The 19,452-nt window shown below is 47.5% G+C and overlaps 1 protein-coding gene across 3 annotated transcripts in view; it reads right to left on the bottom strand.

The window, feature by feature from the left end:
• Positions 1–9,022: 9,022 nt before the first annotated feature.
• The window catches only part of LOC119103870 (uncharacterized), an 81,162-nt gene continuing 70,732 nt past the window's right edge, over positions 9,023–19,452 (bottom strand). For 2 of the 3 annotated variants that reach the window (XM_037227556.1, XM_037227549.1), the window contains exon 7: positions 9,023–9,985. In XM_037227556.1, coding sequence (XP_037083451.1) covers positions 9,918–9,985 — 68 coding nt within the window. In that variant the 3' untranslated portion in view covers positions 9,023–9,917. Of the gene's footprint in view, positions 9,986–11,072; positions 15,605–19,452 lie in introns of those variants that run through there. The other variant, XM_037227564.1, reaches the window with a different exon arrangement.

Consider the following 19,452-nt stretch of genomic DNA (forward strand, 5'->3'; position numbering starts at 1 on the left):
CGGCTACAACTACAACACTTCTATAACTAGACTATTACTACTTCTGGACCACTGCTGCTTCCAGACTACTCTGTGAATCCATGTTGACGGGACTAAGTAGACAGGCAGAACATCCAAGGCTATATCAAACGACAAAATGGATGCTTTCGGTATAATAGTAGCCTGAAGCTTGGACCCAACTATATCCGTTCGCCGTACATGGTAGGAAAATATACTGTTATTTACTGCATGAAGCAGTTTTGTCCAGTGCGGTTTGAGGAAGACGGGTGGTTAATTAGGTAAATCGGCATGCGTGTTAAAGGTAGTACAAAGTACGCTTGATACACATTAAATCTCTAAAGATGGCCGCAGATTAGCATCGCTGACTGGCCCCTACTTTCAAAAGTGTTGTATGAGGGGGGAGGGGGCAGCCCCTTGCCCACCCTCATCCCTACCTTGAATCCCCACATATGCCCGTGATAGATAGCATGTGTATCACGCTCCTGGACAGTCCCTTCTGTGTAGAGAATCAAGTAAAGCCGATTCATCCTCCGAATACAGCAAGTAAGTACTGGGTGTCTCAAAAGTGTGAGCGTAGTGGGAACTCTGTACTCACGCAGCACGTGACGCTGAGCCAAATAAGACCACTTTTGTGACCAGGACGCTTAAGACATTGCCATTGTGTTTATAACTCATATCTTTACCATGTGCATTAGAATAACAAACAGCACAACTGTCGCGGTATGAAGATAAGCGCCTTCGAATACCCTTCATGACGTGGTTGGTGTGTCAGCCGCCACGTGCTAGGCAAACATTCATCCTGAGGACAAAACTCTGTGACACTCTCTTCAAAGTGACACTGATAGCAAGGTGACACCCAAGAACACTAAAGTAGCTATCTTGAGCTTTTGGACACTTCGGGGGTTTCCATCCGTAAACGTTGTATTTTGCAGATACCCACGAAAAGAAGTCTTAGGGACTTAGGTCGTGATGATGCGAATAGTAAAGACGCAGCGAGGCAGTTATGAACAGTGTAGCGTAGGCTGCCGGCTGTTGAGTGCTGCATACTAAATGGCTGGTTGAGGTATTCTGTGGTATATTCAAGGGAGTGTTTCACATTTATATGGGATTTTGTACTGAAATAGCCATCTTGAAGACGTTTCAGTGCTGCCCTCAATCCTGCTTTCTTAACATCAAAGCCCCTCTAGTTTCTGAGCTATACGCCCACGAAAATGGGGAAAGGTATATCGCGTACAGTATTTCAAAGTAACTGGCCTTTATGACCCCATAAAAGCGTCATTTAAATACTGCCATTCCAAAAGCCATGCTGCGATAAAGGCTAAGAAAAACGTAACTGTCGAGGCGTTCATATCTGACATTCGTGAGCGCGATTTCCAGATAAAATGGCTGTCGATTAGCTCTCAATCATTGTTGTGCAAGGCGCGATGACGTCATCAAAGCATGACGCATTCAGCAATATATTTACTAAACAGAGCATTGTGCTCCTTGCAGCAGTTTTTCCACTTGAAAGGCATACCAATAGTTACAAGCAAGCTTGTTTCATTATACCTAATGCTTGCTTCAATATCTTCAACTGTGAAACCCTTCCTTTAATGTTGCAGCTAAGAACCTATCTCGGGATAACATCACAACATTGTCTAGGGGTGTTACCGCTTGCAAAACAGGCCACGCAGCATTTAAATCAATTCAGCGCAGTTTCCTTATCACACCAGATCCCTTAATTGTGAACCAATCAGCAATAAAGAATAACGGAAATGTTTCTTGCGATGTTGCATTAGGCACACGGCTTTTAGGGTAATTAACTGAAGGAATGTATCATCGTGCATTGTTTAGGGCGGGCCATCTGATATCAAAAGTTGACTGAGTTTTCTGGCATAGGTATTTTTGGATACTTGACCTATAGATAACACGGTAGACACAAATATAACATAGCAACACAGAGATAACATCCTCATGCCTGGTAACAAAACCGGGAGAATAGAGATAAAGATGCTTTGATAGTTTGGCAATATGCTTTTGTCAAAACGAATAGCAGACGGAAGGCCTCTGCTATTCGTTTCGATAAAAGCATGTTGCCGAAATATCAACGCATCTATTTCTCCATTATCCTAGTTTTTACAAGGAATAAGGCATTACTACCCTCCTATATCTCTTACATATCTGTACAATGTTCGTCGAAAATGCGCTGAACAACGTACTTGGCGTGCTTTAAATTGCAAGATGCTGTGCTTTTCAGATCACAAGTATCAAGGTGTATAAATTATTGATGAGCTGCGCTTAGGGCCCGCCCACCTAGTACTCAACCTCCACCCAGCATGTGTATCTAACCGAATTTTCGAACACTTAATTTTGACCAAACAGTATTTTTATTTTGTACGTTTGTTTAATTTACCAATAGTCCACCCATTGCACATCAAAGATGCTCACAGTGGGTGATCGTTGGTTACACTTGCCTTTTACTTTAGATTTTGTAATATTCCAGCAACAATATGAGAAGGACGAACCATTAATTACTGGCGCATGCCAACATTGGGGGCGGGGCAGAACCACATTTCAAAATGTAATTGCCCTATGCATTAGCATGCAGTCCAAATATTGTATTGCACAACGACCTGTGCTTGGTAAATGCTCCCAATGTCAGCAGAAGACGGTGTAGTTAATGGGTGCAATAGTTTGTATCGTACCTGAAATTTGTAGTTGGACAGCGAAATAAAGCACTTCTTTTTAATCTCCTGAGCGTAGGTGACTTGTTAGAACTGTGGCTCGCTGTTAAAAAACCTGAAAAATATCGCGGGATCGGCAGGCAATTCCAATTTACCGTTGATGTTCGTTTTAATCAAGGCACGCAACCGAAATATTAATACATTTATCTCTCGTATCTCCTGGTTATTATACGAGGAAAACACTAATAGTATTGTCAATCTATATGCATAGCACTCCTTGCAAATACACTCAACACTTACGCAATCTTCGAGATGTATGTCAAACCTTATGCTCAAACGATAATATGGTTCAGGATGCAGAACTAACAATATCATTATGACAGAATAGAATGGTCGCCTTTCCTGGGGATGATTCCAGCACTGTAGCAGTTGTAAAAAACTAAAGTTTTGATGAAACGTAGCAATTTTCTTAATGTTCAGCTGTACACCAATCTAAAACAATCCATTTGTTACACATCATAACATAAGTTAAAACAAAACAATTGCTTGGCAACAAATGCAGTAAATGTTGAGTGGAAGACAGTGGTACAGAAATATTGTATCAACAACTCATGCTACATTTTTTACAAGAATGTACATAGCTGGGGTATGGGGTATGGTCCAGGGTAGTCTAAGGTTTATTCGGCGCTAGCATTCTCTTGAAGAGCCAATGCTGAGTATGTTTCTGACAATGGTGTGTGCTTTTTCTTAACTGCCCATTCCACTCCAGCTGTTTAGGTGTTCCTGTCCCACTCAGGGATCAATGGATGGAAGTATAAGTAATAAATTACGGGGCTTAGTAAGAAATAGGAAAATGTGAGTTGTATACTCAGCTGCCAATTATTTGTTGTGCAGCGTTTCTGATGTCAAAGCTTGCTTTTGGGGCTCATGCTTTCAGTGTAGCTCATGGTAATTGTTTCTCATGCCAAAAACACTTCTACAAATGCTGTTAGTGAGCATGGTCACATGCGCCACATGTTTGCCAGGTGTTTTATGTCTTTTAGGACTTTCAGAGCACTCAGGGAAGTCTTTCAGATAAATGAGAGATATGTTCAGATCTTTACATCTCAGGACAACTGTGGAGTACCAGCTCGCCGTCACGGCGCTCATAATGAGAGATATGTTCAGATCTGTACATCTCAGGACAACTGTGGAGTACCAGCTCGCCGTCACGGCGCTCATAATGAGAGATATGTTCAGATCTGTACATCTCAGGACAACTGTGGAGTACCAGCTCGCCGTCACGGCGCTCATAATGAGAGATATGTTCAGATCTGTACATCTCAGGACAACTGTGGAGTACCATCTCGCCGTCACGGCGCTGGTCGTTAGAGTGAATGCCGTCCTACTTCCAAGCACGGTTGCTTTCCAAGCAGGGGTGTAGTCTTAGTTCACCTGTGGTGATGCGGGTCTTAACTTGGGGAGGGAAGCTGCCACCTGTCCCCTGAGACTATCGGCAGGGGCAGTGGTTGGAATTATATATTCTTCAGAATTCAAGATGATCGGCTGTGGTCGCGACACGCTATCTGACCGCGGATCGACGACAGATAGTCGCCGCCTTTGCTGCTCGGACACCCTGACGGACACAGCGCCCTGCATTCGTGCCGCAGTGACAGCTTGCTGCAAACTTGTGCGACGCACGAATCGAGTCGATGCGTCATGCAGTTCGACAGCGCCATGGCAGGCCAGCATGTTCGCTGTCCCAACTTTAGGCCGGCACATCGGCTGACGACCAGGACTTCAACTTTGCAAAAAGAGATCGCACCGGCGTCGCGGTGGCGATCCGTTTACGCCGGTCCCACTCCCTTGAAGAGCCGTACGGTCGCCTCTGCTGGAGTGACCGCCGGTTCCTGAATGCGGACTGCCCAATGTTGTCTAAGACGGCACCAAGGGGACGGCCGGAGGGGTAATGGACGGCAGGCGATCTCAATGTCACCGCGCCCTCGCTGCTGTGCTGGTCCCGAGGCGGCACTGCCAGCCCCGCACAGCAGTGTCCACCAGCATCCCAGCTTAACATAGCACTGTGCGGGTCCTACCTCCGGACGTGCTGGACGCGGCCGGCTTGGACGGCCACCGTCGTGATGGCTCCATACGTCAGACACAATAAGCTATGCACCCTCTACCACAGGTTCCTGTCTGTAGCCCGGTGGCTGCATTGCACCTGCCAGGAATATTTTATGGATGTAGAGATATATAATGTATATTTTTGACATGACATGCAGCACGTTTTACAGTACAACGGCTGCATCTTAAGGCTTTCCATATATATATATATATATATATATATATATATATATATATATATATATATATATATATATAGATAGATAGATAGATAGATAGATAGATACATATATATATATATATATATATATATATATATATATATATGTGCTGCTGAAGACCTTGGCGTAGGTGCATTTAATGAGCCTTTATGCACTTCCTCTAGTTTTCTTGTTATGGCTGGTTCTTCATCATTGAGACTAAAAAGTAACTCGCCAATGTTCGGCATCTATTGGTAGGCAAGACGTTGCGGAATTTGTATTACATGTTTCATTTTTAAGGTGAAAACAGATAACACACAAGCGACGAATATATGATGGTGCGTTAGAGCTAGGTACAACAATTAGGTAAAACCATGTTCAGATCCATCGTCAACTTGTACAGAGTCTAAATAAGGTGGTTAGCACTTTTGAGAGAGCAAGAATTCAAGTGTTAAAACACGCACTGAAAGGCAAGATATAGACCATCTGTACTGATGGCAACGGTTGTCCCTAAACAAAGTGAAGTGTGACTGAGGGGTTGGCTTGCTTGTTCAGTTCCGGTCACGATGTTTTGATCGTGACAGCCTCCAGAACATGAAGTTTCTTCCTGTTTGATGATGATGTTATGGTGCTGCTGTTTCTGGTGGGGTTGTCCTGGATGATGTTCAAGTCGTGTTCTTTTCTCATGTGCTCTTTTGGAGTACCGTCAGCCAAGTGCATCGTCAACTGCCTTTAGAGTGTAGCGAAAGTGACACCAGCGCAGTTTAGTTCTGCAATATCCTATGTCACACCGAACCTGGTACACTCTGTTGGCTTGTTTCGAGTCGTGAGGTTTGGCCGTGAGGTTAGTTCTCATTATGATGATGACCTTCCTCTGTTGAAGTGGATGGTGAGCGCTTTCTTGTCGTCCTGCATGAAGGGCGAGACGTCATATATTATTTTCTTGTGGAAACAGTCGTCTCTCTTGTAACTATCGGCTAATTCATTCTGATAGAACAGTGTGATTTGATTTGGTTGATGTTTGATGGCGTCAGTTTTTGTCTGGTATCGTGACGGAAAGCCACTAATCTCATGATCGATGGCTATGTTGGTGTAGCCATTATTTACGAGGCCTTGTTTGATGCGCTACAGCTTACTGCTTACTTGCGTCCAAATATAGTTAGTCCAAGTATATGTAGTTTGAAGGCTCTTCACAGGTAGGAGCGCATTGCACTGATCTGGCGCCGGTCGCGGCAACCGCTTGTGTCACAGAAGCATCGTCCAGCATCTAGCGTCACTAAGCGTCACTAACCGGATTCCATTTTTAGACATATACTTCACTGCTGACCAACAACGATTTGTGAGAGAGATGCACAAAAGCCAACAGATGCTGGACGATGGCTCAGGGCCACAAGCCAGTGCCCCGACCGGGACAAGATCCCTGTAGTGCGCGCCGGCCTCTAAAGAGTCTTCAAACTCTGCGCTGATTGGACGCAGCTACGCAGCTACGCAGAGAACTGCAGCGCATCAAACAAGTTGTTGTAAATAATGGCTACTCCAGCAGTGCCATCGACCATCAGATCAGCAGCTTTATGGCACGATAACAGACAACAACTGACGCCATCAAACATGAACCAAATCATATCTGCTCCATCCACATGAAATGTCTTATAGCTATAACACATGCGAGCGTATCCTCGAGAAAACAATATCCAACGTCAAGCCAGTCAGCCAGGACGACGAAATAACGCTCACCATCTACTACAAAAACAGAAAGGACACTCAAATACATCATGGGAAATAACCTCACGGCCAAATCTGACCCCTTGAAACGAGCCAATGTAGTTTACCAGTTTCGTTGTGGCATCGGAGATTGCAGACTCCTAAAGCAATCAAACTGCGTTGGTGTCGCTACCACCACAGTTTCAAGGCGGTTGACGATGAACTTGGTTGACGTTACTTCAACAGAGCAAACGAGAAAAGAGCATGGCCGGGACATCACCCGAAACGTTCTGACCAGAGGCACCAGCACCATGACATCACCAAACAGGAGGAAGCTTTATGTTGCAGAGGCCGTCCCGATCGAAACATTGTCACCGGAACTGAACAAGCCAACCAAAGCTTCAATCACCCTTTATCCCTTTAGGGACGATTGTTACCATCAGTATATATGGTAGATATTCCTTTTCAGCGCGTTTTCCACCACTTGAATTACTATGCTTTCAAAATGTCAGTCAACTAATCTGGGCTCTGTGCACTTTGACAACCGAACTCAACGCGATTATACCTTCTTGCTACACTTAACTGTAACACGTAATTATATATTCGTCGCTTGTATGCTGTATGTGTACACCTTTCGAAATGGAAAATGCAGTAATGATTCCGAAACGTCAGACCAACCAATCGATACCAAACATAGGCGAGTCGCTTTTTATCTCGATGATGAGGAAACAAGTGTAATACAAGACTAGAGCAAGTGCAGAAAAAGCTTACTAAAAGCACTTACACGAAGGTCTTTAACAAGACTTACATAGAAGACAATTAACCTCCTACATATAACAATACATATATATATATATATATATATATATATATATGCATATGTATTTAGTGGTCATCACATGTTCGTTCATACTCATTATTTCCATGGTCAGTCAGTGACCGTATTCGCTCCGTTTTCTATCTCAGTTCTGCTAAAAAGTGTTGGCTGCAACGGGATTTGACCCCACGACAGGACATCGCAGCGTGTGCATTTGGTCTATGCTTTGCCTAATAGCTCGAAAAAGAGTGGCACGCCGCAAAGTTTTGACCCCAGAGATGGGACAAAAATTGTTCGAGGTTCATTTCTGTGTACTTTGTATGCACACACATATTCAATATCTAAAAAGCCGTGGGCCTGAGAAGGGGTATTTTAACATGGGACTGTGGGCTAGTCGTAAAATCTGTGCCATTGCTGCCATATTTCTAACTAGTGTAAAGTCCCCACCTAGCAAGTGGTCATGGCTAGGCATAGTGAAGAAATGCTACCCTGTCATGATCAAGGTCTGAAAATTATCCCGTGTTCACCAAGATTTGTAAATTATCAGAGATTGGCCCTCGGCCTGGAAGATTATCAGCAATAATTACCCATATTTGTTAAACTGGGGCACTTTAAATATTTGGTCGATGGAAGCGAATTGAAAGAATCAATGGATACAACACGAAGAATACCGAAATGCCCCACAATCCTACGAGCAGAATTGCGTGGCTTTTTAGCCATCATGTGAGAAGTGAATATAAGCTTTCAAAGAATATGGAAAATCTGTTTGCAGAAAAGGTGTACTCCTAAATGTGCTGTAACCTTCCACAGTAAGTGATGGCATGCATCCGAGGTCGCGCGCGCTTGAAGTCTGCCATGCTTGAGCGTCTCTAACACAATGTTCTCTCAAGGCGATGACTGCCGCTCCGATCACCGTTTATTACGCCCTGTTTGGCTCTACGAGCAAAATGGACGTATCCGTCGTTCGCATGAAAAGTTTGTAAAACGGAATTTCGGCCGCTCAGACTATAAATAGCAGGATAGTGTAGCGTTCAGGATTGAGCCTAAATTTGGAATCGGAAACACGCATCACGGCAGCTGTTTCGAATCTGGGATGACTAAAACAACCAGACCGTGCTCCTCACCATGCACTGCACATAACGCCAAGCAGATTGCGAGCTGGTTCATGCACATTCGTCGCAGTACTTTCGTCTCAGTAATAAGATCAGCGTGCAGAACTTCTTCACGAAATTCTTCAGCGTCAGAAAAATATCAGCGAGGACCATAGCATGTAGCATGACCCCCGTGGGACAACTTCCGTATGTGGAGTGATCATTCATGATCATTGTCGGGTGATCTGAGAATGTTCAGCAATGTCCTCTGCGCGAGGGACTGCCCGTGCCGGGCATGACTTACGTTGGCGGACTTGATGCGGGCTGCTCTCTCTCGCCCGGTGATGTGCGTCGAGTAAATGTACCGTCATGCATATCTTATCATGTACAGGACATCTCATAATCAAACGTCTGCCCAAACTCCGTCAGTTTGTAATATGGAAACAATGATATGGAAACAATGTATTATAACGTCACCATGCTCTCATGAAGATCTCGTGTGGCAGTTCACCAGACGAGACGGACCACACCACTGGATAAAAGGCCCTGTAGCCGGACATCTCTCGGACCCGGGCCGGACATCTCTCCGACCATGTGACCGGACATCTCTCGGACCCCGGGCCGAACATCTTTCGGAGCCCGGGCCGAACATCTCGCGATTCGCACCCATAGCGCAACACAATAACAGAAACCAGAGCTGGCCTCACATTCGACCAGCCCTCCGAGCACTCGACTCCGCCTCGCCGCTAGCCTGCGAGCTATCCCGTCACTGCACAGCGAACAAGTGAGCGCAAAACCGACAACGGCGTGCCAAGTCGGCAAACCCAGAGCTACCATCGAAAACGACGTCCAGTTACGTGTGGCACTGAGAGCAGTCTGTGGACTCAATACGAACGTTGGCCTCGTTGTCAGCCGGGGTTGTGGCAGCCAGTCGGCGTGCAGGTGGCGACCAGCCGGCCCCCGGCACACCCAGCCGGCGGACTGGCAACGCAGACCGCCGCTGGCAGACACCGGAAGCCGTCGAAAGCCACCGGAGGCCGTCGGGCCGGTCACGCAGACGCCTCCTGCAGGAAGGAGTACACGCCTGGGCCACTACCATTGCCGCCGCCACCGTCGCCGCCGCCGCCGGACGGTTTTTGCCGGGTGTGGGTCGCCGGTGCCGCCGATGCGTGACAGCTCCAATTTTCTGGCCCAGGCACCGTCACAAGCTGCGCCAGGCCACCGTCCATCAGGGTAGGGGGCCGTGAGCGGACGGCCGCGGTCGCCCTCCGGACTACGTGAAGGCGGAGGCCGGCGCGTGCCCCGGGCAGCGCTGCAGGGCGCGGCCGCCGGCGTCTCAGCGTCACGCCAGGAGCATCACGAACACGGCCAGCAGGATGTGCAACGTCTGCGCTAGGCTCAGCCGCCGTCCTGTAACCGAGACACACCCCACACGGGCTCAGATGCGTGCATCGAACTTTTTGTGGCCGAAGCGACGTCAGGTGCACACAGACGCGGAGCTCGCACACTCGGACGCGTGGTGCGGCGGCAGCATCAGCGGTCACATCTGAATGCCGCAAAAAGCGAACAGAATCGAACACATTGCATTTCCTGGCACAGAATTTCGACACATAGCTGGGCAACGGTCTCTTCCACGCAGTGCAGACAGGAGCTGTCTTCGGTCAAATGACAGCAATTATCGATTCATAAGAGACATCATCGGCGAAAGTGGCCGCACTCCTGGGACATTACGCCAAGCGTAATTATGTATGGCAAGACAGCACGTGACGTGATGGCAGTCCGTTCCGGTACCAGACCGCCTTCTGGCCGGCGTGCTTGTGGCCAGGCGCGGACCATCGTAACATTGCTCTAGTCTCACCCCACAGTCGGCTGCACAGAGGCAGGCCGGGACCCACGAGCCGTGATCCACGCGTGCTCGGTGCAGGACCATATCTGTCCAGCGCACGTACCATTTGCTTTCACAGGCCGCGTAACGAGGGCCTGGGAGAAGCGGATTGGGCGCCTGGCGCTGCAGACTCCGCTTTGGTGATAAGTGGGGACGCAAGTCAGTCGCCGTAGCGGAGCGCAGCAGCTGCACCAGCAGTACAAATGCCAAGTTCCGCACGCCTCGTAAGCTCCCAGCAAACCTCAACCAAAGGCAGTTGCTTCCAGACGACCTCAATCTAGTTGAGTTTTCCCGTACCAGACGTAATGCAAAATAGCATGGCGAAGGTGAAATGCAACCACTCCTTCGCGTCAAGAGTGCATGATGGCAGCAGGACTGCCTAGCAAGGCCCGCGGACTCGTCCGCTAGTCATAACTACAAGACCGCAGAGAGATGGCAGCAGGGCCACCTAGCAAGGCCTGCGGACTCGTCCGCTAGTCACAACTACAAGACCACAGAGAGATGGCAGCAGGGCCGCCTAGCATGGGCCGCGGACTCGTCCGCTAGTCACAACTACAAGACCACAGAGAGATGGCAGCAAGGCTGCCTAGCATGGCCCGCATAGTCGTCCGCTAGTCATAACTACAAGACCACAGAGAGATGGCAGCAGGGCCGCCTAGCATGGGCCGCGTACTCGTCCGCTAGTCACAACTACAAGACCACAGAAAGACCGTCTCCACCACCAAATGGCCGAACGACAAGGATCAGCTATACAGATAAATCCTGCGTTCCTTCGCGCAATTGGGATGCCCAGAAACACTGGAGCACTGACGGCATCCATCTTCCAACTTAAAGATAGCCTCGGCTGGCCTGCCACGCCATTTCGCCGAGTCACCCAAGGCCAAACGGTACGCCTTCAGAATTACGTCAATATTAATCAGCCCTTACCGCGGATTAGACATCCGGCATTCGGTCTGCAACTTTCACATCACCCATTTAATGTTATGATAACGGGCAAGGCATTTTCCAGCCTATGGGCGGCTTAATACCGCCTCGGCCCATCTCATAAATTCAAAGTGTCGCGTTTTGCATAACGAAAGGGACCCGGTAGCACACGGGCTCATCGAGAATGTAGATATTTCGAGGCCCTGGCGATCGTACGTTACCCGGGCAAGAGAATCGGCGCTAAGTGGGTCCATATTAGAGCATCGTTTTAAACCGACAGCCGGGCAGACGGCCCGATGCCATGATATACGATGTGTCCACGTTTTAGCAAGGCTGCACATGTCTGCCGCACTGTTACAACAGATGGCTGGATGACCGCGTTCCAATCAATTATGACCATTGCAACGGAATGGCACCGACTTCAACCTTACCATCCAATCAGCGAAATTAAACCCGAATCGATGTCATATTGTGGGCTGGACTGCTCGGCTGCGGGTGCTCGAGTACTACAGCTCGGTACAGTCGCCGCCACAACCTCTTCAGACTTAACTTTGCCAGCCCTGTGTGGGGGTGTTTGGGCGTGTGCGCATTTCGATGCCTGGAAAGCAGGTCTTCCAATGATATTGGGCACGGCTATCACATTACGAGCGTGCGCGTGTCCCGATACGTGGGATGCGGAGAGACATTCCCAACAACGTCTGTTACTGGCATGACTAGTACATCGCGGTCACCGTGCATGACCCGCTATTCTCTGCACATCTCGCCAATGGACAAATGCTTAGTTGATACGTTTAGAGTGCCGAACGAAGGAAGCACAAATAATGTTTTAGGTATATTTTACCTAAAAAACTCACAGCATCGATGCTCCAGTAAGGAATCCCGTACATACCCGTTCTAAGGACTTACAAAAAACAATGTAGGTGCCTCGTAGTGCTTCTGGCTGTTGATCAATACATTTTATATATCATAAAGCAAAGGACTAGAGGCAAGTCGGACTTCAGTAGGAATCTGCATATTTACATATTACCGGGCCACAACGTCTCCTGAAAGCCTTTGGCACACACGTGTAATAAACGTATGTGAAGTACGACGGTCAGAGAGCATGGTTATTTCTTGCACCAAACAGATCTGAACGAGCTTGCAAATTGTAAGGGACTTTTGTCAGGCACTACTAAACATTGCAAATGTTTCTCACAGCTGTTGCGAGTTAAGACCATAATTTTGGCACGCCCCTAATGCGCCTACATTACGCCACATTTAACAGTTAAACTATACGTTCGATTATCAACAACCACCCACGTTTTGCCCCCCTCCGCATTAGTGTAGTTTGATTCTATAGACGTTTCTTACTACTTTTCGCTTTATTCTCCTGTAACTTATATGGTCTTGGAAAGTAATAGCAGCGTACGCAAACGTTCATCACATATGAGGTTGGTTTAACAAAAGTGCATGCACAAAAGCTCTTGGCAGCCTAGGGATTTAAGCATAAGCATAAGCATAAGTCTAAGCATAAGCATAAGTCGATGCATGACCAGAATTAACTTCTGGATGGTGGATGATGCTTCTATGGAGAGCGTTCCAGGACATATTGACCACCAGAACACCGGATTCACCCTCAGCTCTCAAATTTTGCTGAAACCTGGTTTCCGGGGATGACCTAAGGCATGACGTCATGTCAGCTATGTTTAGCTCTTGCCGGCGAAAAGTTTGAAAGTGATACTTTCAACGTTTACCGTCATCCCCCTCTCTCTGATTTATGGTATGTATTGGCCCGCACAGCGGTTATTCATCCGACGCCAGCCATCAAGCATGCAGGCCTGCATTCCAACTTGCAGGATACCTCTGCATCCCACCTTTTGATTAGGTGCTTTGCCAAACGAGATTGTTCATACGAACTATATTCCTGACGAGCATTTGCGCACAAACTTTGTGTACTCACATCTCATATCGAAGTACGAACCATTACTTATGTGCCCTTGTCGCATGAACTAACATTTCCGTCCGAGCAGTCGTTAAGGATCTTTTCCACGCGGACCTTGATGGGTACGAACATTTTTGCTACGAACTTTTCCCCGACGAACATTCCGCCATGTCATCACTGTCTGTAGTTACCTTTCCATGCGCAACTTGTGTTGTTACGAACTTAATATTCTTCGCACTTAAACCTGAAGAACACTAGGCATATCAACCTTATTCTCCCAGCATTGGGCATGAATGATTTTCTATACGTTTGTTTGCTGTGTTTTATCTAACTTTCAAAATATTATAAATGGTACGGTAACATAAATGTAAACAAAGAATTGGTGTACAAATCATGATACTTAAATCTGGGCACATCTCCCAAAAGAAGCAGAAAGAAGCGAGGACAGCAAGCTGAGAACAGAAAAAAGAACGGAAAACAGCTGCCGGTCATGGCATTCTAATAACGATCCACCGCGATAGCACAAGACGCCGCCACCGCTACTGTCTACGCCTCATGCCATAGTTTTAACACTTAAATGATGCAACCCTGGAAGCACGCCGCGACCACCTGGTCATCCCCGTTTATATCATCCGGTAAATGACGCGTGTGTGCTGTCGGTGCTTGCAAATGGATTGAAACAGAGGTTTAATATTTGCACAACCTTCCGCATGAGCTGGCGTCCCGGGTGTCGAGAAAGTGGTCAAAATGGGACAAAATGATGAACTGTCTCAGACATGTGACAACAGACACTAAGCAACGGGAGGCTTTTGAACCTGGACGAGGAGCGCGTTAAGAGGGATGCAGCTGGTCCTTATTCGGGTGTGGTAGACATTTCCGAATTTTGATTCTCATGGGAAATATGGAGGAGGTTTTCTGGTACCCAACAGATCTGCTACGGAATTTTTCAATTCTGTGCGTAATGCGCGAAGTGCTACGGGTAGTTTGGTCAATATGCACGTGGTATTTAGCATGAATTATCGTTGAAAAGATGTTCTGGCCTTGAGGGTTGTAGAGTTTCTGAGTGTACTGTCAGTGTGAGTGGTGCGTGTATGGAGACGTGTCTGTCAAATCGTAAGGTTGTTGGTGTTTTGTACTAATCAGTGTGTGACAAAATGACAGCTTGTGTAACCTTCGTCGTGTCCTAAGTATGTCAACTCCAGGCTTTGTCTGAATTCATCAATCCTCCATGTTCTCAACTAGGTTCTTGCCCTTTTGCCCTTAATATCTTCAAATGTGGAACATCCCTTCTAGGGTTGTCCTTACGCGTTACGCATACGCAACATCCCGCCACCTGGCGGAAAGAAGTGAATTCAGCTTAAAGACGTGATAAGGGTAGTTTTGAACATTGCGCTAGACTGCAGTATGAGATCAGCAAGAATAACCTATAGCCAGCTCATTTCATCCGCTCCATAATGCAGCAGGCTCATATAACATGGCCATGGGAAACATCACGCTACGGTGTCGTTTTGATCACCGACCGCAGAAGACACCCGAAGTTTGCAAAATGACAGCATTATACCTTATGCACTCATGCAGTGGTAGAGCACACCAAATATGACTGTTGTGTGACAACGTATCGTCCTACTCGTCTCGAAATCTCCTCAATGTTTTATCGTGAACATAAAAACGTCTTGGCTGTTCAAAAACTACGGTTTAGGACTAGACGAGGACCGCACCATCCCGCTTCCGTCCGATGTAAACGGATGGAGAGTGCAGCAAACGGAGAAAGACAAAGGTTGCTGTCGTGGCTGACTGGGTCGAACCAGTCGATGTATGATCACACTAAACGGAGGGCGACAGAGATCAGTTACGTGTTAATTGCTAACAGAGCCAGTTACTAGCAGTGTGAGCTGCTAGCAGTCACTCATGCATACCCATTCCGTTTGTTTACTGGTAGGCAGAGCCACTCCCAGGCCCCACTCTATGGTGTGATGACACTGCGCTTAACCCTGAACGCATTGGCAGCATCTGCCGCCTGTTTCAGCAGGTCGACAAGAAACCTGTTTATTGGTTCATTCACCAGCCGCATGCAAGCGAGTTTAATTTGCAGCTGTTGTCAGCATCAGTTGGCAGCTGCTCAGGGGTTCCGGGAGCTCGATGATGTGACAACTGTATTGAGGTCGTTCACGGGGTCACTACGCGAATCGGCAGCGGGAGCATGGCGTGAGCTGCCTGTCGTCCACTGCAGTCCACCTGTAGCGACGTTACCGAGATGACGGCAGCTGCAGCTGCTGACCTCAGAACTGGCCGGCTGTAGCTGTCGGTGTTGAGTAAGGGATCAGTAAGTGATTGAGGAAGATGAGGAATTTAAATAAGAGAGTTAACTCCACCAGCTTTCACTTTCGATGCCAACGGGTATCAGCAGTTATTCGACTGTGAGGCATACTGGTGACAGAAATCTCCACTGACAGAACATCTGAGTGGACCGGATCTCAGAGCCACAAACCACCCCGCATGAGGGCATCAAACCACCCCGCTTAACATGTAACGACCCCCTGTCCACACTCAGGACGGGCAAAGGCCGGTTCCAGTGATGACAGATACGTCAGGTCTCCTGATCGCCAAAGCGGAGCGACATGAGCTTCTATGTGTACACCTGAAGCAGCGCAGGATGTCCATGCGACGCAGCCATTTTATACAGCAGGATCAGCTTTTCTAGTCCAAAATAGCGCGATTTTGCTTTGCGCTGGCCAATAGCGTGGGTGGAAGCAAATGTTTTACAGGAGGAACGGTCAGGTGCAACACTGAGTCCTATTCCCCAAATCTGTGTTACTTCCATACCGATTTCGTCACACCAGCCTCATGTTCGGGATATGGAAGTGGTTCGCTTCACCGCGTTATGAAACTTTTGAACATCCGTGATGCGTGGGAGTGTTTTGCGTTTATACTGGCGTGGAGAGGGAACATGCGCATCCAATTCAACACTTGAAGTCGTTTCGCTTGTTCAATCTCAGTTTTAGTGTTTGCTGAGGTACTATATATTTTCATATGTGTAGGGCCACTTTATCGACATAGAAATATCAAACTCACAGGGTGTACTGGCCTGTAGGTGAGCTCACTTGTGTCAAAATCGGACGTTCTTTGGTCATGACCGTTGGGAAAAATAAGGCCGAACAAGGTCAAAATGCAGATTGGCATCATAAGCCGTCCCAGAACCTACATACTTGTTCTTCAAAAGCCCACTTGTGTTCATGTAAGGTCGGTGACCTTTTTTGACCTATTGAGGTCATAGTGACCACGATCAATTGCTTTGAGTTTTGTGGTTGAACAAGCGTCAAAGATTACGCTAGACGGCATGTCCCTAAAAACAAAAGGCTGACCTGAGTCAGTAACCCATTACGACCCTGAAGCAATTCATTGAAGACGTAGCATGCAGTTTCTGTAAACAAACTAAAAATGAGCACCAGAAACTCCCCGTACAACAAACTGGTGCAATAAGACGAGTCGGTTATGACCTTGGTCTTAGCTTCATACTTGGCCCTTTGTTAATGCAACGTGTTAAATCTAAGAAACTATCTCAGGGATGTCTGGCGTTGTGTAACGTTCCGTTGTTGCCTCATATGAAACGATTCCCTAGAAATTGTCTTCGCCGAACCCATAACCTGGCTGCGACCTGCCGTAGGTCGGCAACCTGACGACGTGCAACTAAATGCTTGATACCGAGCGATCTACTATTCATTGGTCTAAAGCTATGCAAAACTTGACGTTGCTACGCCGCGCCGTTCGGAAACCATTTCGAAAAAAACGTCGGGGGGGGGGGGGGTGAGGGTTCAAATTGACAACCACGGGAGCGCGTGTTTTACATACTGGTTTGCTAAGAAAAACGTCCGTTTTATTCCATACCTGACTTAACCTCATGCCACCTCTGCTGGTGACCTAGTTTGACCAGTACAGTGCGACTGACACTGGCTCACACATACAGTCAGCGTCGATCGCGCCGAACAATCTAAAACCAGACAGGGGGCTTTTTCTGCAGGCAAGTACAAAACTTGCCGTGAGCGCCTTTGTTAATGGGCTCACAACTAAGTAATCTGACCAAATGCTTTAAACTTTACCTTTCAGAATATGGCACAGTAATTATCTATCACGCTTTGGACATTCGGCGAGTATGTCTGTAAAGGTTCGGAAGTTATTTAATGTACTTGAAAAGATCACTTGTCGCCACTGAGCAGTCCGGCATCAACGTAATGAAATTGCACATATTAAGAATGGGATGATTTTTTAACGGAATTTCGCCGCCTAGTAGCGGCTGCATGCCCTTTCCAATAATCTATCACCGGATCTAGGGACCCCGAACGAAGACATAGCTCATAAACACTAACGATTTCCCGCTAAGTGGTGAGGTTTTATGACATAACATCGTCACTTTGGATCGGGTAATGTACAATTCACCGGATGTTAACTTCGTTTTACGATCATTCCACGCCAACCCAACTAATAAAACTGCAACTTTACATACCACTATCTCAACCCTGGACAAAATTTGGTCTGCAGGACTATGTTGAGCTCCGGTCATAATTCTGGCGTTTTTTAACCTCAGTACCCAGCCGTTTTCCGCCATGATGGCATCTGGACATGGCGTAACAAAGGAAATGTGCTAAGTAAACGACGATAACTCCGCCACCATAGCATATTTTGCGCTCAGAAAGCGGTCGGTGCGGCGCGGCATCCCCGGCCGATCGTAACTGTAACTGCGACTGTAATTGTAACTAGTCGGCCCCTTGCGCCCCCCTGCTCGCTGCCGGCTGACCCAGGCAGCGCCGGTGCTCCCGGCAGCTACAGCGCCGATGCCGCGACCTGTCACCAACATGTTCATTGTTGGCTACTGCCTGCTTCTAGGACTAATACCAGTCAGTGGGAAGCTATGCAGAGGATGCAGAAAGTGAGTTCCGAAGAGGGATTTCGAGGCAATAGATCTGCCTCATTCGGACTCTGACCAAACCGGACCTGTCTCGGTCAGCTCCATCGAGCTTGCTCCCACAACCGGGCAGGTCAAACAGACAAGATCCGTTACAGCCGGGGCCCAGGCTCAACTCCGTTCGGTGGACTTCTCAACAACTAGGAGCCTCTTCAGCGGCCATTCATGAAGACGGACCTTCACCATCGTCCACACAACAGCTTAGTTCACCCGAAGACATCCAAACAATCTGGTCATCAATAAAAACATGAATGTCATCATGCCTGTCATCGCTGTCATCGTGGCTGTCATGTGTCAGTCCACACAGGTGAGCTGGCAGCTGGTTTGCATTCGCCTGCCATAAGTGATTTTTATGAAGAACTGTTCACTAAACCCGAGATTTGCTGAAGATTGTACTACGTCATCACGTATTTTTGTTCTGTTTCTTCGTTGAAGTTCTAGTTAATTTGCGCGACGCAAGTAATGAGAACGTCATCGGTTTCTCACCAAATCTAAGCATAAACATGTTCAGAAATGCTGCTGATAGAATCTAATACATGTACAACTACAGGCCGCACACATATTGCATAATTTGTATGAAGCATACGCATGGTGAAAGAGTGTCTTGCTGAATGTGTTGCTCTCTACGTAATATCAAACTGTTTTGCGAAAGAGAGAGTCGGCAAAAACAAAAAGACCTCGGGGAAACAACGAGGAAACACACGGGGACATTTAATTATAGTAAAAAACTGATGACGGAACTTGTAGGTAAGTTTAATCGCCCCCAACATAATGCATATTCAAAGTGCAGATTCTTACACTGTTCCCATACAAATCCATACAACTGTATCCAGCTTTGGCGCCAGTGGCGGAGGCAGAGGGAGCTTGCACCTCCTCCTCCCCTTGATGTCCCCCGGAAGCGACGATTAAGGGCCGGAACGGCCGGCCCGGGTCTGTGTTAAAGACCCTGGCAGATATTCCTGGGTACTCGAATCCCGGTCAAAGGTCCCTTTGCGCCGATTGGGAGCCCCTCTAATCAATGAGGGCCTCTAAGTCGGTCAGGCACTACCAGCACCGAGCAGTCGGCTCCATGTCCGTCTGGGTCTGAGGACCCATTGCCCAAGCAGGGACAAGACTGGGGCCCGCGATTTACATTGGTCGGAGCTCCTGAGTCAATGAGGGGCTCCGTGTTCGGTCAGGGGCCCATG

Source organism: Pollicipes pollicipes, unplaced genomic scaffold, assembly GCF_011947565.3.
Source record: "Pollicipes pollicipes isolate AB1234 unplaced genomic scaffold, Ppol_2.1 Scaffold_2555;HRSCAF=2994_pilon_pilon_pilon, whole genome shotgun sequence".
NCBI classification, from domain to species: Eukaryota; Metazoa; Arthropoda; class Thecostraca; order Pollicipedomorpha; family Pollicipedidae; genus Pollicipes; species Pollicipes pollicipes.